We start from the raw sequence: 26,235 nt of genomic DNA, 5'->3' as shown, positions 1-26,235 counted from the left end.
CAGGAGATTTCATATAAATTTTCTGGAATATTAGATAATATTCATAACAAATGCGAGAGATGTGCGTTGGAGAGAAGAAAACACATCGTTGATTAGAATCGTGTGCACGAATGGGATTGTTTATAGAAAACTGTGAAGTTCGGATGCGGCAAATACAGTAAACAATATTTTTCGATTTCAAATGCACATGCTTATTTTGTAGTTCAGCGGTTCGCGATTAGTGCTTTTATTGGATGCTAATGAGCAGATTCAAGTATTCTCCATAGAAGTCAAATAGTTCAGTCTTTTTGGTAAAACAACAGCAAAAGTGCAAATCCGATCAGAGCAGAAACAATGAATAATACCGAAGGTGAGCTAATCTGCGCAACAAACAAAAAAAAATCGCACTTGAGAAACGAACAATAGAAAATTATTCATCGCATTACCAAAAAAAAAAAAACCAAAGACATTTTTGCATTCTCAAATTTGTATTCTCTTCACTATTCGGTTCTAATTCACGCCGTGCTTTGCATTGTTACTGTTTTTTTTTTCGGTTTATTCCATTATCGAATTCAAAACAAATGTCAATGAAAATTTTTTGGAACAACAAGGATGTTTACATTGAAACTTAATTGCATAAAATTTCTATAAATATTTGTTTTCAACAGATTAAGCAAATTTAAAATAAAATTATTTTGGGATTTTTTTTTAAATTTATATATTTGCATTTATTAATCGAGATGAAAAATAATAATATTTACTTCCTGCTTTCGTTTATAATTTTTCTTTTGTTCGTTCTGCTGCGTTTCGCAAAACTATTGCGCTGATTAAGATGAGTTTAGTAGAAATAACATGAACTGAGACTTTTAATTAGTTTCACTACATTTCTAGTATCTAATTAAAAACATGCATCGATGTATCAAAATGTTTACTAGAAGTGGACGTGATAACGTAATTAAAATTAGATTTCGTGCTGTTATGTAACTCGCCGGCAATTATTCATATCGCGAGCTTTCGACGACAAAAACAATTGTAATGAATCAAACGTCTCATCACCAATAAAATATGCCGTATTCCCATGCTTAAATTAACGAAATTCTTAAAAATTTAATTATAATTTTTTGTTTATGATGATTAATTAAAAAAACTGTTATCGATTTCGTTTGGTAAGCGATATTCGAAGAAGTGTCCATTCGAACTAATGTACATCATAAATAAACATTTGGATTCTATTTATAATCAAATAGTCGGTCAGCAGAAATAAAAGAAAAATAAATGCGAGTAGGATGCGAAGTTCGCAAATCAAAACATAAAATCGGCTAGTTTCTTCGCTCAATCTTATCTAATGAAAATAGAAACATTTCGCTCCGATTTGTGAAAAAGATGATTAACACATATGTATGTTTCTACTACTAGATTTGTTTTAATGGAATCTTAAATGGTAAATAAATGTAACAACTTCCATGCTGAATGATGTTTTTGTTGTTTCGTGTTGATTTCTACGAAATTAAACCAATTATAAATATATCAACTATTAGAATATATTTCGTTCCTTTTTTTTTTAATTACTATCGTATTAGCATGTCTATCGTCAACATAAATTACACGCCATTTCCATTTGGTTTAGAGATTCAGCGTTTAATATAGCCTACTTAATACTTTATGTTTATATTAGAACATTATGTACACTCCTGTCACATTAGAACGTGTAAGTGTTGTGGAATCTTACTAGATTCATTCATCAGTTTTACAGTAAAACATAATGTTTTTAATATATAAATTAGAAGAATGATGTTACATAAACATAAGTGATTTTTGGTAGTTTTAGAAACTTTAGATTCATTCATTATTAACTTTATAGTAAAATATAATGTTCTTACTGTAGTAATCATTTGAAGAATTAATTTATATATTGAATTTTGTAAAAAGAAATGATACAACGTTATATGTTTTAGTAAGTTTTGAAAACTCAGGTCCAAATAAAAAAAATGCACAAAATGTTAGAAAATTATACAACAAAAATACGTAAATTTTATACATTCTTTCAATTTACTTGACTCTTTTATCGTATAAACTCAATATAAATAATATTTTTATAAAGAAATGTAAAAATAAAAATAATTAACAATTTAATAATTGAAAAATAGAAATTGGTTTAAAATTGGGTTTTTGTAAGTTAAAAAGAAAATTCTTGTATATTTTCGTATAAAGGTTAGAAAACACTTGAAGATTTATATATTTGTTAAGAAGAATCTTTACAGTAGGGTGAAAAAAAATGTTTTAAAATAAAATGAATTTTTGTAAATTAATTTGATTCGAAACTATATTTCTTGTAAATCTACGTATAAAAGTTAGAAAACACATTTTTTTTTATAAAAATACATTATTTTTTTTGGGAAATAGAATTGTTACACTAATGATATCATTTTTAATTATTAATTATTGAAATAAAACAGATTTAGTATGAGAAAATTGAAATTTGTATAAAGGTTAGAAAACACAATTTCGAATAATGTTTAAATAAAAATTAATCGTAATTATCGCATTTATGTAAATTAATATAATTCGAAATTGCATTTATTGTAAATCTTCGTATAAAAGTTAGAAAACACGAAAATGTATATATTTGTGCAAAAAAAAATGGATTTTTGTAAAACACAATTATTTTTCATAAAAATACAAATAGAATTGTTACACTAATTTTTAATCATTAATTATTGAAATAAAATAGATTTAGTATGAGAAAAACGATTCGAAAATAGAAATTTGTATAAAGGTTAGAAAACATCATTTAGATTATTGTTTAAATAAAAAAAATTAAACTGATTTAATTAGTTATTTCATATTTTTGATTAATTAATTAATTTATTAACGAAATTCAACGTAGCAAGAAGCATTAAATTTTTTTACGTGTATTGTATGTGCTAAAAACATTAGAGCAAAATTTGAATATTGAGCGACTGAGGAGGGTTTCGAACCCCGGTTCCGGGGGGACGGATGGAAGGCGGAAGAGAGCGCGGGGGCGGCGGTTTTTGCGAAGGGGCGGCTGTAAAAATGTAACGGAATAGGTAGTGTACGGGATAGAGAGAGAGTGTGTTTGGCGGGGGTGGCGGCGGCAGCAGCGGCTACGGCGTTTTGTGTGCGTGCGTATATATATATGTGTGTACGTACAACAGTGTACAGCAGGGATGCTGGGGGAAAAATAAAGATGAAAACATTGCAGGTTTTATTACGATATTGATTATAAAATCAATAAAATATGGCCTGGCGAAACGAAAATGTGCGGGGGAAAAATAGTGGGCCCCCGCCGAATCGCAGCCGCCTCCGCGCGCGTATTTATTCTATGCCCGACGAGAAATTAAAATGTTCATGCGCGGGAGGCGGCGCCCGCACACCCCCACCCCTGTACACACACATACAGACACAACCAACACTGCGAAACGAGAAGAAGAACGTAATGATTTTTTGGGGTAAAATTTTAGTGGAAATGGGGAAGGGGGTTGTGCGCGCAGGGGTGGGGATTTCACTCATTAACCGACGACGACGCCGCCGCCGCCGCAGCGCGCGTAATATTGCATCTTGGATTCGCAAATTTCTTCTTTGTTTAGACTCTCTTTCTCTGTGTATGTGTTGTGTGTGTGTGTAAGTGTGTGCGTGTGCTTTTTACTTGCAAATGCGTGCGTGTGCGTGTGTCTGTGGCGGCAGAGCGCGGGAGGCGGCGTCGGAGGTGGGGGGGCGGCGCCGGACGGTGGTGTCCCACGGGTCTCGCGTCGGGTACGACCCTCCAGCGGAGAGCCGGGTCCGTGGGCCGGGTCGGAGGATCGGGCCGGATCGCGACGGGCCGTTTTTTATTTTGACATTTTTAATTGCGGGCCTGTACTCTTTATTCTGCGCATTTTCATTTGGAATAGGGGAGGGGTGGGCGGAACGCACTATTTTTTAGTGCTGGCTTATTACGGCAGATGTCTCATAGCTATGTCCCAATAAAGAATAAGCGAGCAGTCATTTTTTGCGCGTTTGAATTTTTAATATAAACGCAGTCGCGGGTTCGAGCTGATATGATACGGTGCTTTGTGCGGTGCGAGTGCGATCACAGCTTTTTTTATCATCATCAACACCACCACCAACAACAACCACCACTATTATCCTTTTTTCGCGACGCCGAAACCGAGCGGCAGCAACTAAGGAAGGACGACACCATCAACAACAAGCAACAAACAATATAAGAAAAGAAAAAATTGAATTTTTCAAGTTTACATTATCCATCAAATAATTGTACATTTCGGAACGGAGGATAATTTTTTTTTTCATTTTGTCCAACAAAAATAAAAACGGCTACGGGAATTCCGCAACCCCAATAATATTCGTACTTCTTTATTCTGAACACGCGAATACACACATCCGGCCTCCGAAGCAGGCGAAAATAAAGACTGGCCAGTTGCAGGACGAGAACCGAAAAAGAATAAACCAAGTATATTATAATACAAGTACGGCGATGCAGCTACGTTGAAGTGCAACACGTTTCTCACCCTGGGCAAACATTAGAACATGGATATACTTATTTCCCAAACAAATTTTGTTTTCGTACAACACTCGCTCCATTTCTAAGGTAAATAACAACTTCAACTATTCCTTTAATCCTAAATTTTTAATTAAATTCATTAAAAAATTTAAATTCAACTTTTTTGCACTTAAATTCAATTTTCAACTGAATTTTCAATTAAAGATTTATTTATAATTGTTTTATATTATAAATAAATCTTTAATTGAAAATACGTCCTCAATTAACTTTGGTTTATTCTAATTAAATAATTTCAATATAATTTTTAGTTATTTCCACACAAAAAAAACTATATAAAATTCAATAACAATCATTTATTTCATTATATTGTTTTTTTTATATATAAATGAATCACAGATGTCAATAACAATTTTAATATAAATCCTCAATTTCTAAGATTTCATTGGAATCTAAATTAAATAAAAGTTTCCTGGTTTTCCTATCATTTCGAAATTTCCCTCTAAATAATACAATTAATCAGTATTTCTCCACGTTTTTGTATGAAAATAATTCATAGATTTTAAAACAACAATTATAATACCTCTAATTAAATAATAAGTATTTTTTATATAATCCACAAATTGAATTATTAATTTGATTAATTTATTAGAAAAATTACTAGTAAATAACAACTATGCATTTCTTGTTTTGTTAAATGTTTCTTTTTTTATATACATTTTAAATTACTCGAAATTGGACTAATCTCTGTTATTTAATTTCTATTTGCGTAAATCCTAGACTATAAAAAAAAACAAATTTAAAAATTAATTTTCTAATTTTATATTTTATATAAAAAATAAACGGTAAATAACAATATTTTTCGGATTTTCCAAAACCCATGAAATAAACAACGATTAAATAACAATATAAATCGTAACAAAATAACAATGATTTACTTGTTGTTTTGATACAATCTGCGTATAAAAATATGATTTAGAAGCACCCAAATTATTGCAATGAAAACAACCTTGGATCTATGTTGCATCCAAAAGTACAATTCTTAAATAGCAATAATAGAATAGAAACATTCATAAATTAGTTTCGAATTGCAATTTAATCTTAATAATTATATATTAAAATTAATATTAGTTTTATTACGTAATCAATTTGAGCGTTTATGCAATAAAAAAACGGGTAAGAAAACCTATCCTTCCGAAGCCCTTGGTGCGTGCCTAATTAGGCGTGCGAGGGCAACGGTCGACGGCCCTTTTGGGCCGGGGAGTTCCAACAAATAACCGGAATTTACGGACTATCTCTCTCTCATTGGTAACAGGTATTAATAGACGCAAACCCTAGGAATTCGCGCCCGGTCCGGCCCTGCGCTCGACCGCCAAAACATCCATTATTTAAATTGCCAAAAAAAAAAACAATATAAATAAGCAACGTAAATAACAAAGACTGAAACAAAAAAAAAGAGAAATGAAACACCTCAACGAAACTTCTATTGATGCATTATTTTGCAACTTCGGTATTTGCATAATTTCGAGTCTACGTCAATTGTTTGTTCGGGATATGTGCATGCATTAATAATAATAATAATAAAAAAAAACAGTTCAAGTAAACTGAATTATACTTAACAAAGCAATTTGGATTTAGATTAACGTCATTTGTATTTGAAGACAATTGATTTCTACCCAATACAAGAAAAATATCTAATTGAACTTTTTTGTTTGTTTTATGAATGATTTGTTATTAATTCGAATATATAAACATGTTTTTGTGTCTCAGGCGTATTGTGAAATGAGAGAGAGAATTAGGGATACAAATTAATAATAACGTTCGTGCATTGAAATGTTTTTCGAGACGAAGTGTTTACTCGTCTTCAAAATATTTATGACATTTGTTTTCATCTGAAAATTAGGTTTCTCTTTAGAAGAAGAAGAAGAAGAAAAAAATACATTAACATATTAATACGTAATTAGTTACGTAAATACATTGAGGATGATCCAATTCGATGCAGACGCGTACGTGTAAATATACAAGAAGTGACAGGAATTAAAGTAAATAGTTGCAACGTTGTAATCTTTACATCATCTCGCTGATAAAAAAAAGTAAAGGTTTATTTTTATTTTATCTACTAATCGGCCAGAGACAATGCAATAGAATCGTCGCGAAATTATGTAATCCGGATGAAATCTTCGATAAAAAGTTTGTCAAATTTGTTGATATTTAATAGATCTAATTTGATCAGTTTTCTGGACTTGTAAATTTTTTATAATTATTACCTTTTATTGTTAATAACAACAACAGCAACATTAATAACGATGATCGTAAAGTACGAAATGTTTGTTATTAAATGTTTTTATTATCAACTATTTCATTTTTTTTTATCTGGAATTGGTGTTAGATAAAAAATGTGATGTGTGTGTATATAATGTATATATATATATTTAACTTGGCGGATGATAATAACCGTGTACGGATGGAATGATGCCCAGAGACAGCAAAACGTCGAGAGAGGAAAAAAAATCAATATTGTGTAACATATCAACATAATTACATAAGCTCGTGGCAACCGGCGAAACGGTTAGTAGCTTCGTCCGGACGATCAATTAGTCCATTCAATTAATCCTAGGCGGGATGGGCGGCATTGAAAATGATGGTCGGTGGTGAAAAAAAAAACAACAAAAACAAATAGAGTAGAAGAGGGAAAGGAGTGAAAAACAAAAGCGAAATTGGGGAAAATGAAAGCGAAGCAGGGAGAGGATATGGTAATGGGACGAAAATCGATTATGTACATATGTACGAGCGACGTGCGTATATTTTTTTTTCTAACCCCCTCCGGTTATGCAACACTATGCGCGCATTTCCGTTCACAAAAAAAAATTATATAATTTGTTATAATTACAATTTAATTTGATTATTAGATTTTTTGTTTTATACAATAATATTTCATAATTTATATAATAAACAATTAAAAAATATTGTTTTAGTGAATATTAAGCATATATTTTTATTTTACAAGAACGAAAAACTAGAATCTTGTAATAATTATGTTATTTTTTTAAATATTAAATAATTTGAAAAAACAACTAATAGTTAATATAAAATTACGTAAAATGAAAAGGAGACTTTCAAGAATAAAAATATCACTCTGTTATAACGAAGACAAATTGCATGTATAAGATTCAAAAGTTTTTCTTTTTGGATTGAAAGCTTTTAAGAAATTGAAGTGATTTTTCAGGAAAAAAAAATGGTTTTAGGCAACCAACTGGGCAAAGGATTTCGTCCATCTACTTCTATATATATTTATTTTTTTTCGTTGCACGTATATTTTCGGCATTTATTTCGAGATCTGGGTTATTCGCAACGACGTCGTAGATGGGAAGCCGGGGGTATTAAGGTTTATTTTTCTGCATTGTGCGAGAGAGCGCCACCCACCAGCCGCATTTTTCAACATATTAATCATTAATTTATACGCATTGTTCGTGGGCCTGCTTTGCATTTCGGTGGCGGTGGAAACGAGAAGTGCAAGGAAACGATTATGGAATGAAATGGAAGCATGAAAAGAAAATGGAAGTGTTGGTAAAATGAGGAAGAGGTGGATGGATGGAAGATGGAGAAAAAAAAACGTGAATAAAAATGGAGAAAGAGAGGAAACGTGCGGGAATAATGTATCGAATGATTTCGTTAGCTGATGCGTCGTTGATTTGCCATTGACCGTCGAGGTCGCGGCCCGGCGTCGCGACGCACCCCCGCACGCAGCGTCGGAGTTTTCCCTTTCCGCGCAATGTGTATACTATATATATATATATATATATAGATGTATATATACATATATATATACACGCACCCACACAGATATATATTTTTCGCGGCCATATTTTCGCATCCCCCCCACCGGCGCGTTCTAATAGCCAATGAATATGTTTTTTCGTCTCTTCATGCAGCGCGAATTTTATTTTTAATGATTGAAAGAGGGCCGCGCGGCAACGACGTCTGCAGTTTTCCGCCGCTTCCGTTTCCGGTCGACGGCGCCGTCCGCGTGCTTCCAGTGTTCCGTGCCGCCACTTTTCGTTTCGTTTTTCACCCATTTTTTCCGCTGCTCTTGTGCTTTTTTTGTGTGCTTCTTATTTCGAGTTTTCCGCGGCTTTTCGCGCGCATTCATCGAGATCTTCTCGCGCACCGCCCGAGACGATCTATTACGATTATATATATTTTTTTTTCTCTCAACTTCATCGACTGTTTATACATACAAACAGAGACCAAGTGGAACATTATCATCGCTCCATATGCAAATCGCCATAAACAATATGTATAGTTTATCGAGTACAGTTACGACGAGTCGGTGCTAAAACAAGTGCCCCTTTCCAAACTACCTTCATCTATTTTGGACTAATCATTACCTCAACTATGGGTAACTATTTCAAGAAACTTTTTTTTTCTTGCGAACCTGTCACTTTCGAAACTCCCGCTCGCCGCAAACGTTTGACAGGTGTCAAATTCAAATTTGTAACAAATTCATCCAATTTAGTTAATTTCCATACTAATAGTATAATTGCCATTTCATTGATTCATTTTTTAAACAATTTCTTTAACAATTTTAAATTAATTATCTAATAAATTCCTATTTCAAGTCAATTCTTCTTTTTTTTATGATTTTATTTTACAATGAGCACATAAATCCTAATCATAAACTAAACTATATACAATTAATTGATTTACATAAGATAAAGCAACAATTATTTCAAATTATATAATTAAAATAGAAAATGATAATTTTATGTTAGTAGATTTATACTCGTGTTAACATTATTGTGGATGCGCCGGGTAACATTAGAAACTGCATAGAAATTTCAACGCGTTCGAATAGAATTAAAACTGAGTTATCATTGAATAATTATTTTTACAAAATATAATTCTAATTTGTAATAACTATTACAAAACGCTATTGATCATTGATTTTATAATATTTTTTTAAATTTTAAATCTTTCGTTCGGCCAATTTTTTTTAAATATAACAGAAATATGTACTTTTTTATGTAATAATTATGTTTTGTATTGAAATATTTCAATCAATTAATATTTGAAATAAGAATTGTGTTAATTACTTTGATTGTGGTTAAGAAGATTATTTGAATATTTACCATTGGCTGTACGGGTTTAATCAAATGCAAACAGTGTTGGGAAATGATGCTTTTAAGTGTGCAAATAGTGCCGAATATTGATGGTAGAAATTAAAGACGTGTTAATTTTCTCGCTAAAAATGGAACCTGTTGGTTTTGGAATGGAACGAGGGTCCAGAAATATAAAGAGGCCAAAGCAAATACTCGCATGCAAAAAAAAAGAATAAAGTCAAGAGAAGAATCCGAAGAACAATAATAAAAAGTGAAAATGTGTTTATTCGGTGCAAATGAAAGAATCTATTTTCGTTGAAGGATGAGAAAAAGAAGATACGAAGAAAGAAAGAGATGATGATGGTCGTCTAGCGAACGAAATGTGTATGATTCGTGTTATTGGAATTTCGCGAAAATATGTTTACATTAAGTTTATTCTGTGTGAAGTTTAATGGAAAATTCGAGCGAGAGAAATAACAATATTTTATTTACGTTATGTTTTTGTTTCGTTTCTTCGGTTGCAGGTAATTAACGTTAACGATGGTAGATACACAACATTTCTGTCTACGTTGGAACAACTACCAGAGTAGTATAACATCGGCGTTCGAGAATCTGAGGGACGATGAGGACTTCGTCGACGTCACCTTGGCCTGCGACGGGAAGAGCCTGAAGGCGCATCGGGTCGTCCTGTCAGCCTGCAGTCCATATTTCAGAGAATTACTTAAGGTAACAACAAAACTATTCTTACTATACAATTCTAATCAAAATCCCGACATTTTGATACTGTCGAGATGTTAGTTGTCGGGATTTCAATTTATACAATAATTCAATTTTCAAAATAAAAATTCAGTTATTACGTCATTGTTAGAAAAAAATAAGTAAATAAAAATAAGTGCGAACAGGAAACTGGCTCTCAGAGATTACGAGATTATCAGGTTCAATTATCGTACGTTTGTGGCTTTATGTGAAAGGAAACTATAAATATTTTCGGCTGATTGCGGAGCGCAATGCATAAAATGTTAACATCTCGAGGAAAAAGGTCAAAGTGTTTGTACTGATAACGATCCGTCTATGCACGCTGAAGTATTAATCTATGCTCAATTAGACTATCAATTTGACTAGAACCGCGCGTTGCATGCGCGTATATTACAAACGTTTGCAAGTCGTTATGCTGTAATTATAAACTATTAATATTAACATTATCTTTCTAATTTACATTTTCATCAATCAGTCTTTATTAAACAAGAACAAACATTTTATCAAAATTATAACAAAAACTCAGTTTTCTTGTGAAAAAAATAATTGTTAAATAACGAGAACATCAAAGAGAAACTGCAGAAGCCAAATTTTCTTTCAATTATCGCAGCTTTGTTTCAAGAACAAGGAACAATACGTGCGTTTACTCATATGATTAATCAGCATTTGCATTGAAGGTTAAACATGATGACACGCTTTACTTTTAACTGCATATTAGAAACTTAATATTAAGTCCATATCTAATCATAAAAAAAAATTAACAGACTTAGTAGATGATATTCATAAAAAAAAAATGTAGTTACTTTTCAAATTAATTGTCAAGTACTAACATATGTTGAGTATTTGAACGGCAACGAACGTGTATATTGTGTGATGCTCATATTATGTAGTTTGGTAGCGTTTCCACAGATCGATTCTGTGCAACAGGTTCGGGTTTAGCGCTGCAAATTGTTTGTTGTTTTTATTTTATTTTTTCAAATAAATTCTCTGAAAATTGTGGTAATTCTTTCAACAAAATTGTAACTGAATGTTTTTTTTTTCTTATCTTTTTACAGTCAACCCCTTGTAAGCATCCTGTGATAGTCCTTCAAGACGTAGCCTGGACAGACCTGCACGCACTCGTGGAATTCATATACCATGGGGAGGTCAACGTGCACCAGAGATCACTCTCGTCCTTCCTCAAAACTGCGGAGGTCCTGCGGGTCAGCGGCCTCACGCAGAAACACGCAGATGACAGAGAGGTGCGTGCATCATCCTGCAAAAAAAAATCTATTGATAATTTCGATTTTGACTAATGTTTTTTTTTTTCTTTCGAATTTGTAGCTAGCGCATGTACAAAGTCTGGTCAGGGCCCAGCAGCAGACGCCTTCGTCGAATCACCATCCGGCATTCCCCGATAAACTTATGGACGAGTCGATCTTCACGTCGCCGTCGTCGCCGCCTCACAGCGCGACGACCGTGAATCAGCTGCTCCGGAGGGCGGCGATGCAGAACCGCAGGGACAGAAGGATAAGCCAGGATCCTGAGGGCGACCACAAGCGATCACGGAACGAACACTTGAACAACAACAACAACGAGCTGAACCTGTCCCACCATCAGCCGCCGCAGACGCAACCGACAGATTTCTCGCCGACGGCGATGAAGAATAACGTAAATCCTATACTGAATTCTATCAAAACGGACATCGAGGGTAACGGGATCAGCTCGACGGAGCACGGTTCGAGTCCCAGCTCCCCATCGCCCACGAATAATTCGAGGGATGAGATCAAGACAGAACCGATGGATCTGCTATGCACGACGAACCAGGATGAGAACAGTAACGATTCCAATGAGGCGGCTAACGATAACGGGCCTAATCTGCCGCAAGGACCCCATTCTGGGAGCAGCGGCGGCGGCGGTGACCACGACGACCACGACAGCCCCATCGGACCTTACCTCACACCCAATGAGAGCAAACTGTTTGCCACCGCCGCCGGCAGCTACAACTTCAGCATGGCCACCCTCGCTGATCCAGCTGCATTGGGAGGTTCGTAGACTTTCCCTTTTTCATATTAGATTAGCGCACTAACCTACTCCTTCTCTCGAGCACTCACAATTTCTTCACTCCTTTTTACCCCAACAAAGGATACAAACTTCTATTGCAGGGATGGCCAAACTTTTGATCACTACCAACATCGTGATCATAAGAAAAGTAACAATTTAAAGCCAATGTGTGTACACATCAGACATGCGGGCACTTTGTCCACCCCTGTTCTATTGAGTATTAATATAAGTTCTGTCCATTTTCCAAATTAAGAGGACAAGAGGTCACAGCAACAGAAAATTACAACAAATTAATCACTGTATTATCCTTTATAGCTGTCTATTCATTAATAACATCATCACCGTACACTACGCAAATATCGGGAACAGCTTTGGATGCTTTATTCCCTTGATTGCACGCGAACCGAAGAATATGTCGAAAGTACTCACTTTTGGCGCGGATTTTTAAAATTGAAAAAAGTGGACCTAATACATAGGTTAATACAAAGACAACACATTCATTCAGTATTAACTGATTTTGAAAAATAAAAATCATTACTTAACAAAAACATAAATTATAACACAATATCATAAACTTTTCAACTTGAAATTTAAGCATGTAAGAACTTGTATGTCGTGTAAATTATTATTGATTTTCCTATTATTAAATTATAAATTATTTGCTACTTAATTTTATGGTAGCAAATGTAATGTCTTCTACTATGAAGTACCTAGTTGATTTTTAAAATTTATTCAATTGGAATAAATATAATAACAATATTATTGATTATATAAGATGTATATAAATCTAATATGAAGATTGGAATAGGTCATTATTCAATTGTGAATGAAAATGTTTAATTAGCTGTGGAGTGTTTCCGAGTCGTTGGTTATTTTCTAAATGCGTTTGGACGACAGTTTAGCGCGTAATTAATTAGAGATGAGAGATGTAATTGCGAGCGTTATTTCGAGTACGTGTGCTTCGTGCAGCCACACGAAGAAGAGGCGGCACGTCGAGAAAAGAGACGACCAAAAGCAAGAGTACTTAGCTAGTAGTAGTAGTAGTAGTTGCAACTCACCTTGGGTTAGGTCAGTTGTGTTTGAGTAGTCGCGGAGCGCGGTTCTATAGAATCCTGCCTGCACTCAGTTTTCACTCTCACGTCCGTTGGAAGAGTGGAAAAGTGAAAAGAAAAGCGAAAAACCTATGACGAAAAAATCGATTTTTGCCATCCGACAAAAGCTCAAGATCAACTCTTAATAGAACAATAATTAAGAAAACTAATAAACAAAAGAGTGAAGTAGTAGATGAAGATTCCTCGCTTTATATTATATTAACAAATCTCGTAGAAGCCTATCTCTAATTGGTGATGGTCTATTACTATTATTATAACTCCTCTCTAAGTAGAATTTGTCTCACCCACCACTGCGGGACCATCAATTTATTAGGGACGGGCAGTTAACTTGACGCAACCGGTTGACTGCTTTCTAACAATCAGTGTTCTTCCTTCCAGGTCTCGGACAGTCGTTCCAAGGAGGAGACAGCCTGGCGGGAACATCTCAAGGTAAGAATTTTCAACTACTCCGTACTTATTTAACCACTATTTATTTTCGTTTTATTATTTAATGTTTGACATTTACAAAAAAAAAAACCAAAAAAAAAAAGAAAAAAAAAGAGAAAAAAAGAAAACAAAACAAAAAAAATACCCCACCGCCAGAAAAAATTGAAACCCCGCCCCCCCTCTCGAAACCCGCCACCACCACCCCCCCAAAATTTACCACCACCAACAAAAAAAAAAAAAAAAGATAAGCAAGTTCAAATTTTTTTATTTTTGATTGTTTTGTCCGAAAGCTGCCCTCAAAACAAAGAAAATAAAGAAAAGCTCTCCGACGATCTCCAAAATAAAAAAATAAATAAACAAGTGACTTTGGGAGCTGCAAGGAGGAAATGCGAAGGAAACGCGATCAATTTTATTTGTTAACAACAACAAGACAAAATAATCACTTTTATAACGAGAAACTCCCACGCATTCCCTCCGCAGTTTAGAATCACTTTATGTGTATTTTTTTTTTTTTTTGGAATGTTGTTTTTTTTTAATTTATTTAACAATTGTGTTGTGTTGTATAAGTTTTGTCCCTGGTCTGTTTTTGTGTTCGTTTGTTTTTTTATTTATTTATCTTTAAAAAAAAAGTATATTTTTTAATTTTTCTACTTATCATTAATTTAATTTACTATATTTTTTTTTCTTTCGATATATATATATATATATTTCGGACTTTGACGCAAAATTTTTGGGGAAGCCAATTGTTTTACGGAAGAGCGCAAAAGACTCGAACCGAAAAAAGAGCCACCATTTTTAGTCGCGATCATTTATTTCTCTATCAGTTTCTTGTTTCAACTACTTTCATATTTTGATGATTTTATTTTTCATTTATTTTCGTTTGTTGTCGTTTCGGGAAAAGGAGGAGAAAATTGCATGCGAATTATTATTATTATAATTATTATCACTACAACAACAAACACATCTGCGGCCTACGTCATTCTTGATCTCAAACTTTCTTTTGATCAAAGCCAAGAGTAGACAGTGAACAAGTAGAGCAAATTGACGCCCAAGTTGTGCAATGAAATAAAAAATATATAATTTGAATATAAATCTGCAGAGAGAGAGGAAAAAGACATACTGACATGCGGTATTCTCTTATTCTTAATCCAATTATTTATTATTATTATTATTTCTTCATCATTTCAAAAACATTTGGAAGAAATTTTCAGTCTCGATTGAATACGAAATATTTAAATAAAAAAAAACGCCGAAATTTTATATACATTTAATTAATTTTTTTACTTTGTTTTCTTTGGATGAACCAAAACTAGCCTATACATTTTGTTTAGCTTACATAAAGAGCGATTTAATAAAGAAAGAAAAAAACACCTTGTAAATAAAGAATATTTTCGGATCGTTTGCAAAGAGAAAATCAAAACTATAATAAATTTTAAACATTCAGAATTGTTAAAAGAAATAAATTTGAACGAATTGAAAGTATTCTTTATAACTGTATTTTTTAAGATATTTTATATATATATTGTAGCGAACGTTAATTGTAGGGGGATGAAATATTTATTTCTGTTTATTATTACTATTTATTTTTTTTATTATTATTTTCTTTTTATATATTTATTTATTTATCTGGTTTAGCCTCTTTATTTTATATTTACATATCAATATTTATATATATTTATTTTTAACATATATAAATATGCACACAAAATGGAAACATAAAAAAATTGTCGTTTCAACTCAACAACCTATCATTATTACTATGATACAATAATTACACACAAAAACTAGCCAAGGATTTAAAACTTTCTTTAAAGTATATGTGAGTGAGAGTCGTGATTAATTCTTTCTTTTTTTTTTGTTTTATTTTTTTCTTTTCTTTTTTTTTTGACAACATTAACTTTTAATTTTACTTATTATTTGTTACTATTATATATTATTACTATTATTATTATTTTTTTTGGGCTTGGAGTATTTTATTTATTTTTTTTTTGAGCGATTGTTTGTTGAGATGGAATACAATTTTTTTATCGATAAATTTTGAACGCAATTCAATTATTATTTACTTACATATTTTTTTTTTTTTGGAAAAAGTTATGTTTTTACTCGAAGTGTTTCATCACAATAAATTCTTGCTTTCACTTAATCAATCTCGCTTTAACGCTTCTTATTTATCTTTTTTTGTTTTTCAAATTTATAAATCACTTATTTCAGTTTAAAAAGATTTCATTCAGTCACGAAAAGATTACGTATAAAAGCATGATTCTTACAAAAAAAAAATTGGGATGTTTTTTTTTTCTAATTGTTTATTGTAAATAACACTTGTTTCAATTATGTTTATTATTTTTTTAATTTATTAATATTTGGTTTATGTGAGCGCCTGGGGGATTTTGATTAGTTTTGTACATACGAGTTGAGAGCTTTGTTGGATTCGGATTGTTATTTATTATATTTATATGAACGATATTTGTTGATTTAGTATACGAATTATTATTTTTGAAAATTTTGCTTTAAAAAAAAATATCAAATGTAATATAATAAAACACACACAACACCAAAAAAAAAATTATTATTATTATATATATATATTATAATATAAAAGAAAAGAATGAGAAATTGAGAGCGGTTTTGCCGTTTAGGTGCGGACGAGTTCAGATGCCAACCATGCAACAAGAGTCTGTCGTCTCTGACCCGACTGAAGAGACACATTCAGAATGTCCACATGAGGCCATCTAGAGAGCCAGTTTGCAACATTTGCAAGAGAGTCTACAGTAGTCTAAACTCGTTGCGAAATCATAAGAGTATTTATCACAGAAACGTCAAGAATGTCAAGACGGACGACATTATCCCGCAGCACCACTCGTTTTTCTTGTGAACGGCGGAGGCGTCGTCGTGACCTTCTCAATTTCTGGACTCGAAGCGACCTAACGCGACTCAAACAATACAGAACAAGAGAAACAAACTAAAACTGTCCACGAAGCCCATAGGAGATCAACGTTTTGTTAATCATCTCCATCATTATTATTATTATTTTTTTTACTGAGGGCTTCGTACAAACGTCCCGCGAGAAGAGTAACCTTCTCATGTACAGTAGTAGTTTTGATCGAAGATCGCACTTCTTCGACATGCAAAAAAAAAACAACTCCGCTTTTACACTTTCTTTTCTTATAAATATATAAACTATATGATTACTTTTAACGATTTGTTTTTTACGAAAAAAAAAAGGGATGAAAGGGAATTGTTTTTTTTTTTCTCAATAGTTTTAATCAGTAATTTAAACGACCCACTTTTATTATTATTATAATTATAATTAACGGATTTCAACCATAATACACAGAAGAATGTAGTATAAGACATGCTTGACTTGAAACGAATTAATTCAGACAGAATTTTTCATTATTGAGCTGGACAACGAAGATGCACACTCAATTCTCTTATATAATTTCAATCCATTCCGTCTCTAATTCTTATTATTATTATTATGATTTCGTTCTTGTACCTCCACATACACACACATACCTAATCTATCTTTATACATATATTTATATATTATTATCCAATGTTTTATTTTTCTATATATTTTATACGTTTTTTTTTATCTCTTATTATTTTTATTTTATTATTATTTTTTTTTTGATTATTATTATTATGATTACATATATTATTATTATTATTATTTTTGCTTTGTGGTATTGGTCGTAAGTGAGTGTCTAAAGCTCTACTTGTTAAAAGATTAAGACCTAAGGGCTAATTAGGGTTATTGTTCCCGGTGTGCCAGTGAGAAGGATCAGTCTGCCTCTCCCTCTGTCGGCCAGCCATCGTTGCGACGTCTGTGGGAAACTCCTGAGCACCAAACTCACATTGAAAAGACACAAGGAGCAACAACATCTCCAACCCCTCAACAATGCAGTGTGTACTCTGTGCCACAAGGTCTTTAGGACATTAAATTCTTTAAACAATCACAGAAGCATTTACCACAGGAGGCAAAAGTAACAAAAATCAATATTATATAATTCTTAACACACCTACTACTATTCTATATATATACATCCTCTGCGCAGCGGAACAAGGAAAAAGTTTTGTTTTCTCTACACAAAAAAAAACCCTTTAACTTTAATTTTCACCCACCCAAATTTTTATTTTCTTTATATATTATTATTATTATTTTTTAATTCAATTCAAAAACTTTTTCCTCGCGCTTTTGTAAATAAACAAATATTCGAGTCCAGGCAAGAAAAAAAAAATAATTAAAATCACATATTACATAATATTTAGCGAAAACCCCCTAAACTACAATTTTAATTAATCAATCAATCAATAATCGTCAAGCTGTCTGATATTACAAGTAAACTCAGCCCCCTCAAAAAAAACCTCCCCTAATCACAATTAAGACAAAAAAAAACGGATGATTTGATTGCAATTGTGCAACTTCAATCCGTTTATAACAAAGAAAAAAACACACGATGAATGAATATATTGTGTTTAATGTAATAAACGAAACTGGATAAAAAAAAACACACACACACTAAATATTAATTATTATTATTATTATATAGAAGATGAGAAAAAGCATATTAATATATTATTTGTTTCAATTAATTTGTAAGCTGTATAATCGACATATTAATTATATCTAATCCAAGATTTTTTTTTTCCATTTTTTTTTTATAATCTATATACTTCTTTGACTTAATTTTTAAGCGTCTATTATATATATATATTTGTTAATTGTTCTCGCGAACGGCGTCGTCGGATCTCTTAAGAAAATGATGTGCGCTTGAGAAACCGACAGAGAGTAAAAAAAAAACCATAATTATTATGAGAGAAAAACAAGCTCAAAAGCTTTAAGAAAATTTTTATATTTATAGATATATTATATATTATATATATACATACATATTTAAGGATTAAGGCATTTAATTTTTTTTTTATTAATTATATCTTAGTTATTCTTTTTTTTTTTCTGAAAGGAAAGTTTACGTTTCTTTGCAAGTGGCCAATTGTTTAACCCAAATAAAAAGAAAAACCAAAATTGAAGCCAAAACGGTTTTCTTTTTTTTTTGTAGAACGAAAAGACTTGATTTTTTTAGGTGATGCGTGCGTTTTTCCCAAACTTTTTTTGGATACGCGCTGAAAAATATATATTTATAGAAGTACTTTATTTTTTACGTGATTATTATTATATATATATATAAATATTATTATTAATTATTTTATTTTACATTTTTTTTTGTAAATTCGTGCGGAAATTACGTGCAATTGCGACTTATATTTTTTGGGACTCTGTGATATGACGAAAAGTTAATTAAAGAAGTAAAGAGAAGAAAAAAAACGTTAATTATTAGGCCAATTAGGAAAGAAAGGCTAAAACTTGCGTAACTTGTAAAGCGAAACTAAATTTTTCTTACACTACATATTTGTTTTTTTTTTTTTAAATTTTCGTGTGTGTGGTCGAAGGGATTTGCGTATTTCTTCGCTTGCATTATATAATTTTATTTTATTTTTTTGATAATTATTTAACAAAAAAAAAAGAATCCTAAGCTCCAAGTGCGGCCCTATTGGCAATTCTTGCAAATTGTTCTTGTTCTTTCGGCCTTCGCAATGTGCAATTTTAGTTGACTTATTTCTGGAACTCTGTGATAAAAAAAACAATTAAACATATTAATAATGAACGAAGAGCCGGAGCGAGGGAAATTCTTACAAACAATAAAAAATTCAAATAAAAAAAATGCATCGAAAATAAATACGCAACTTTCTTCGGTGTAAATATAAATATATTTTTTTTTATTATTATTATTACAATTTGTTAACAGCGATTTCGCTCGTATTTAATTTATATAATTAATATATATATAAATAAATATATATTATATGATTTAATCGGTGAAGGATTTCTTCCAGTAATTTTATTTAAAAAAAAATCGATATACGAGAAAAAGCAAAAAAAAAACACGCAAAAATCAATTAATGTTATTATTATTATTACATATAAAATATATATATTTATTATTTTGTTTTTATTTTCTTTCTTTCTTTCTTCTTAATTATTATATTGCATTATTATTATTATTTTGTGCGAAAGTTGATCGAAAAAGAAGAAAAAAAAAACTTATTACGAGAGGGCAGGACTATTTTAATTTGTTTATTATATATTATTATTATTATTTAATATTATTATTATTTTGAACTTTCTGAAAGACTGATTGTTATTGTATAATTATAATTATTTCTGTTTAAATGATTTGTAAAAAAAAAATAACGGCAACCAAGAAAATAATAAAACTTTTATGCAAAAAAAAAGTTGCGGCTTTTTCCCATTTCGAAAAACTTTTTTTGTAATTGTTGCAAGAGTTTTTTTTTAAATCAAGTGTCCTAGCGTATGGGGGCTCTTGCAGCAAAACCGGCGAGAAAGGGGAAAATGCACGGAAAATTTAGACGGACGGTTCTTTTTCCTTTACGAATATCGTTTTCTTTTTGTTGTTGAAACGGAAACATTTTTGAAAAATTGTAAAAAGAAAATTCGTAAAGCGAAGAGTCGTTCTTCGTTTAATAATAATATGTATAGCTAACAAAAAAAACAGAAAAAAAAATGTTATTTGAAAAGTATTCATTAAGACTGATAATTTCGGACTGATTGGTGTAAAAATTAGGCGAATTGGCAACCAAAAAAAAAAGGAAGAAAGAAAACCTTCTTTGAGAAAAGAGTAACTGAAATTTTAATTAAACTGAACCCTAATTTGAAGAGGAATAAAAAGAAAGCATAGAATATATATATATTAAAAAAAACGTCCTGTGTAGAGAGAATTTCCTTCTTCTAAATATATATATTACTCTACTTTTGATTTAATTAACTACTTTAACTATCTACAACTTTTTTTTTTAATTTCATTTTTTTTTAATCCCACTCTTTTATTTTGTCTCTTATTATTCTTATTATTATTTTATCTAGTTGCGTATGAGCATGTCATGTGTTGTTGTTTGATGCAATATATGATGACGATGATGATGGATTTTTTTTTAAATGTACTTGTTGTATTTATGTTCAAATATATTTTTACATTGGCGAGCAGCTTGGGTTTTATTTTGCTTGTTGTTTCTTCCCTCTATAAGAATTATTATTTATTTATTTATTTTTTTTTATATATAACTTGTGTGATTTCTATAAACTATTATTTATTGTTTTTTACATAGTTTCTTCAAAGATCAAAAGAAGTTTTTGAAACAGAAACCAAACCAAAACCCCCTATTTTTTAACTGCTATGTTTTACCAAAACGACCACCCAAAGTACCAACAACCCTTCAAAAAAACAACCGAAAAAAACCACAAAAACCCCCGACCCCCCCATAAATTAATCTTTTTTGTCTTTATGTATGACCACCAATTATTTTATTTTTTTTTTATTATTTTGTGATTTTTTGTTTTGTTTTATTTTGTCTGATTTTATTTTTTTTTTAATTTTTTATTTTTTCTACTATTATTATTATTTTTTTTTCTTAATGATCGGTCGCGGAGAGTTGCCACCACTTGCGTTCGTAAACGTCAACCCCCCCGCATCGCAGGGGCTGCGAAACAATCAGCGCCCCCCCACAAAACTCGCACCTCTTGGGAGCGCCTCCATCTGTACTACTACTAATTTCGCATTCTTAATTTTTTTTTTTCGTTTTTAATTTGTTTACCTATTTTATATATTTTTGTTTTTGTTTTATGACACACCAATTTTTGTTTTTGTTTCGCTTTTCGCTCAATTAATCTCGCATTCTCTCTCTCTCTATTTATACATTTTTTTTTTGTGTTTGTTTCTCCGATTTCATCCCGGCGGGCGAAAATCCAAAATTTTCATTTTCATGCGCTGAATTGGCTTCTGTCACATTTCACTCGACATTTCAAAAAAAAAATCGAAGGAAAAAAAAGTAGGAATTTGCTGGAAAAAATTGACTTCACTCAATCAATGAATTTAATATTTATTAATGTAAACAAATTAAATTTCCAGCAAATTCCTAATTTTCGCTTTGCGGGAAACTAAAAAAAAACGGCGAGAAAAAGGTCGTTGGAATTAAGAATACCTGTGGAAACATTACAATCAATTCTTACAAACAAAGAAATCTTAAGTTAATCATAATTTATAGGAATAGTTGCAATAATCAAATTATAGAGTTTTTTTGTTTACGTGATGCAAAAACATATTTATTTTTTTTTTAAATTATAATTATAACAACGTAGAAGCGAAGATTTGTTGTAATCGTGAGGTCAAAGTTGAATTTTTAATTAGACCAACGAAAGGAAACGTAATTATTCTTATATCTTTGACTTCTGACAAAGTCTCCTAGTTTATTTTCGAAAATATCACGTGCACACGTTGTTTTTGTTATTAACTAAATATTCGTTTATAAATCGGGGAAGGTCAAAGTTGAAGGTTTTCACGTTGTATCTTCAAGATAACAAATTTCGGGTTGCACTGCAATGCAATGCACTGCTCTGAATATACGAAATTAAATGTTTGTTAAAAATATAAATAGGATTAAATGAAGATTTCTTGAATTTGTTGGATTGATTGTGATGTCGGCCGACGCTGGGAAATGAAAAAAAAATAAACAGTGGGGACTTTTGGATGGTGTAGAATGATGTCATGAATTTGATTGAGAGATAACTCTGAAAGATGCTGTTGCGTTTGAAAATGCACCTAAGGATGTATCAGTTTAGTCTACGTTGATGCAGGAAAATTAATTTTACGAACATTTCAAACATAAATTGAATTTTATCAATTTTTGTGTATAACTAAATGAAGCAAATTTTTCATGCTTTATGTCTAATTTTTAACAGCTATTGCTTATAATTTAAGATTTTACTTGGCTATTATGCTACATTTCATCTATACTTTATTAAGTGATGTTTTGTTTTCACTTCTGCTATAATTAGTAGGGATATTTGAGATTATTTATTTCCATATTTCATACATTTTGGTAAAAACTTGTAAATATAAATAAAAATTTTCTAATTATTAGGAAAGCTCATTATATTCAAAGTAAAAGTTTTATACCTATCGAATTAAATCTACTTTAAAATTAGTATTCTTAAGAATCTATTTATTCATATTACTTAAAGGATATTTCAAGGAGGAAAATTGGTTCCAATAGACCAAAATTATTATTTTGAAAACATTAAAAAAAGAGTCTAAAGACTTTTATGTATGTCCAATTCAATTCAGTTCATAATTAATATTTTTAGATGTTTTCGAAAAGTTCATTTAACAAGTTTTTTTTGAAAAGTTTATTTTCATATTTGAAAGTCAATAAGTAATATAGGTGTTATGAGGAAGAGATTTTGTTGGAAAATAGGTGTTCCTAGGAAGTTTATTTTTCTTTTCAAAAATGTTGATCACTGCGATGGTAGACTAAATTATACTTGGGTGGATGTTCCGATGTGAATAGTTGTTTGGACGTAGAGAGGAATGCGGTGTGTGGATGGTGTTAGGTGATGAGAGATGAGAGTCTTTTGATGCTGGGGGATGAAGTTTATGAACGCGAGGTTGCGAAAGAGTAGAGATGAATGTGGTGTGCGATTGATGATGATGATGTTGATGATGATGATGGAACGAAAGGTGGAAAGAAAGGTATGGAATGGAAAGGAAGGAAAGGGTGGCAACACGCGCGACCAGACAACACGCGGACATGGCTTGGTTTTGCTGTTGCAGGGGCGTCACCCAAGAAGGTGTTCACGTGCCAGCTGTGCGGTAAGATGCTGTGCTCAAAGGCGTCCCTAAAGCGACACATCGCGGACAAGCACGCGGAACGGCAGGAAGAGTACCGTTGCGTCATCTGCGAGCGCGTGTACTGCTCTCGCAACTCGCTCATGACGCACATCTACACATACCACAAGTCCCGACCTGGAGACATCGACATTAAGTTCTTTTAGCCTCCCCGATCCCCAGGTAACCCCCAATACGACACCAAAAGATCTAACACACAAATTACACACACTCTCTATCTCTCTCTTTCTATCAAACAAATCAATCTATATATCAATATCTTTCAATTCTTCTCACTCTCTATCATCTCTTCTTCTCGATCACCATTATCTCTCTCTCTCTCTCTCTCTTTCACTATCTCTCTATCTCTCTCTCTCTCACTGTTTTTATTTTTATTTATTATTATTTTTATATAATATATGATTCTTGTTCGCTCTCATCCCGCTCTCGCTTTGTTATATATACTCTTGAGTTGCTTCTTTGTGGGTTGCTGGCATGTGCTGTGGCTGCGGATGCGAGGTCGGCCGCCGTCCAATCCATCGATGGTAAATGGAAAAACGGCGACTACCTCGACACCTTACACCCCAAAATAAAAACCCCCCGAAATCCCATCCTCCCATCAAACCCTAAGCCTAAACCCTCAGTCATAGTCCTGAAACTCCTGTGCCCCGACCCTTCATTCCTTTTTTAAGTAAACGTGATCAACTAAAAATGAAAGATAACACCCAACCGAAGATTTCAAAAAAAAAAAGTAAAGAAAAGAAAAAAGAAACCTAGAACAGCCCCCCCTCTCTCGAAAATCACCCTCGGTGACCGCGCGAGCACCTCTCGCTCTCTGACCGCGTCCTGTTCCAGGCGCCGCCGCCGCCACCCCCATACGGATGCCTCCGCCGACCTCCGGAGGCATCAACGAGCCCCAGGAGTGTCCATACTGTCGACGAACCTTCAGCTGCTACTACTCCCTCAAGCGCCACTTCCAGGACAAGCACGAACAGTCGGACACCCTCTACGTGTGCGAGTTCTGCCACCGGAGGTACCGCACCAAGAACTCCCTGACCACGCACAAGAGTCTCCAGCATCGAGGATCCAGCGGCATGCTCAAGAGACTCCTCAAGACCACTGCCATCAAGAGCGTCCTGGGGCCGCCACCTCTGCCGCCGCGCCTGCAGTGACCACAAGTACAAATCCAAACTCCCTAGAGTTTTATTTTCTTTCTCTATCTATCTCTCTTTAAAATGCAAGCGAAAAAAAAAAACAAAAGCAAGCACGAAGGAAGATGATGAAGAAGAAAATTTTGGAAGAAGAAGAAAGAAGAAACGCTACCACCTCCTCCGGTATATAAATTAATTAAATTATTATTACTATTACTATAATTATATACACAAATTAAAAAAAAAAAACGCAACCGAAAGCCATTCGAACCAGAAGAAGCAAACTACAAAAAAAGAAAACGAATTGAAGCACAATATATTTATATATCTACATATAAATATTAACAAATATATATATTAAATATATATATATAAATTCAATCGCGGTCTGCTCGATAGATCTACCTCAAAGCTAAATTTAACAAAAAAAAAAAGTAAGAAATTATAAACAAATTTATATACACATATATAGATTTATGAAGATGTAGAAAGGAAAGAAATTGAAACGAAAGAAACACCACTCGAGCTATATATTTCTTTGTCTCTCTCACACTCTCACGCTCTTTCTCTCTTTGGACTCTTTACAATCAAACAAGTACAAATACGGTTCGAAATGTCTTTGTGAGTGCTGCCACTTAGCCCCAAATGTCCCCTAAAATAACCCCCCTCAATTATCCCCACACTCACCACTAACATTAAAAAAAAGATAATTTTTACTATCCTCCCCCCCCTCTTTAAAGAAAACATATCTTTATTAACTAATTATATAAAGATGCCAGATGAAATCATATTATATTATATAAAGAAGATAATATCACATATTTAGCAGCCTTTGGCGCCATTCCCCTGCGTTACTGTGATTCGGTTCAAAACCCTTTATTTTTTCATCACCGCAAATCGGTGGCACCTATCAAAAAAAGAAACAAAAGAAAAACGTTACCCCCATACACATCAAACAAATATTATATATAAAGTTACTTACATAAAACAATATTTCACCTCAAATATCAATTAATTTCTGTTTCTCAAACAAACACTTTCAATAATATTTGAAGGAAACCAGTTTTTTTTTAAATACTGGAATGAGTAAAACTCTTTGGAGTTACAAAAAAAGAATAGTTCAAATTACATCCAGTTTGAGAAACGCTGATAAATCAATTCTATATTTTATTGCAAATAAATAAGAATGTAAATTAATTGATGTTGAGGAAAATACTGCGATTGGTGTGAACGTGTATTTATTAATCAAACTGTACATATCTTCTACGAACCTTGAGCATATCTCGAACACTGACGACGATGAAAGTCGCAAAGAGAATCGAACAAAGTTGTTGTTTTTGTTTTAAATTATATTATATAATTTTTGATGTTGCCACCGATTCGCCCCTTTTAGCTAGGATATGTAAG

The 26,235-nt window shown here is 32.3% G+C and overlaps 1 protein-coding gene across 10 annotated transcripts; it reads left to right on the top strand.

The window, feature by feature from the left end:
• The first annotated feature begins 224 nt into the window (after positions 1–224).
• LOC108558877 (broad-complex core protein) lies at positions 225–24,970 on the top strand. Of its 10 annotated transcripts, none has more exons than XM_017915921.1 (7): positions 3,508–4,588; positions 10,122–10,323; positions 11,409–11,594; positions 11,677–12,379; positions 13,887–13,937; positions 23,624–23,860; positions 24,533–24,607. In XM_017915921.1, exons 2-6 carry the CDS (start codon positions 10,138–10,140, stop codon positions 23,842–23,844), a joined length of 1,347 nt encoding a protein of 448 aa, XP_017771410.1. In that variant the 5' UTR covers positions 3,508–4,588; positions 10,122–10,137; the 3' UTR covers positions 23,845–23,860; positions 24,533–24,607. The 10 variants fall into 10 exon arrangements, with proteins under 10 accessions (XP_017771404.1, XP_017771406.1, XP_017771410.1 ...); XM_017915919.1 differs by having other exon boundaries at positions 13,872–13,937; XM_017915915.1 differs by lacking the exons at positions 3,508–4,588; positions 23,624–23,860 and adding an exon at positions 225–349 and having other exon boundaries at positions 13,872–13,937; positions 24,533–24,970.
• Positions 24,971–26,235: the final 1,265 nt, after the last annotated feature.

The sequence above is a fragment of the Nicrophorus vespilloides genome, unplaced genomic scaffold (genome assembly GCF_001412225.1).
Source record: "Nicrophorus vespilloides isolate i.1.1-1 unplaced genomic scaffold, Nicve_v1.0, whole genome shotgun sequence".
Lineage (NCBI taxonomy): Eukaryota > Metazoa > Arthropoda > Insecta > Coleoptera > Silphidae > Nicrophorus > Nicrophorus vespilloides.
The sequence above is the reverse complement of the archived record's forward strand: the minus strand, read 5'-3'. Positions and strand labels throughout refer to the sequence as shown.

Excerpts from the sequence above, each read along its gene's own strand:
- LOC108558877 (XM_017915915.1), top strand. The coding sequence starts at position 10,138 with ATGGTAGATACACAACATTTCTGTCTACGTTGGAACAACTACCAGAGT. Across the intron at positions 10,324-11,408 it reads ATTTCAGAGAATTACTTAAG|TCAACCCCTTGTAAGCATCC; the intron begins GTAACAACAAAA and ends ATCTTTTTACAG. Across the intron at positions 11,595-11,676 it reads AACACGCAGATGACAGAGAG|CTAGCGCATGTACAAAGTCT; the intron begins GTGCGTGCATCA and ends TCGAATTTGTAG.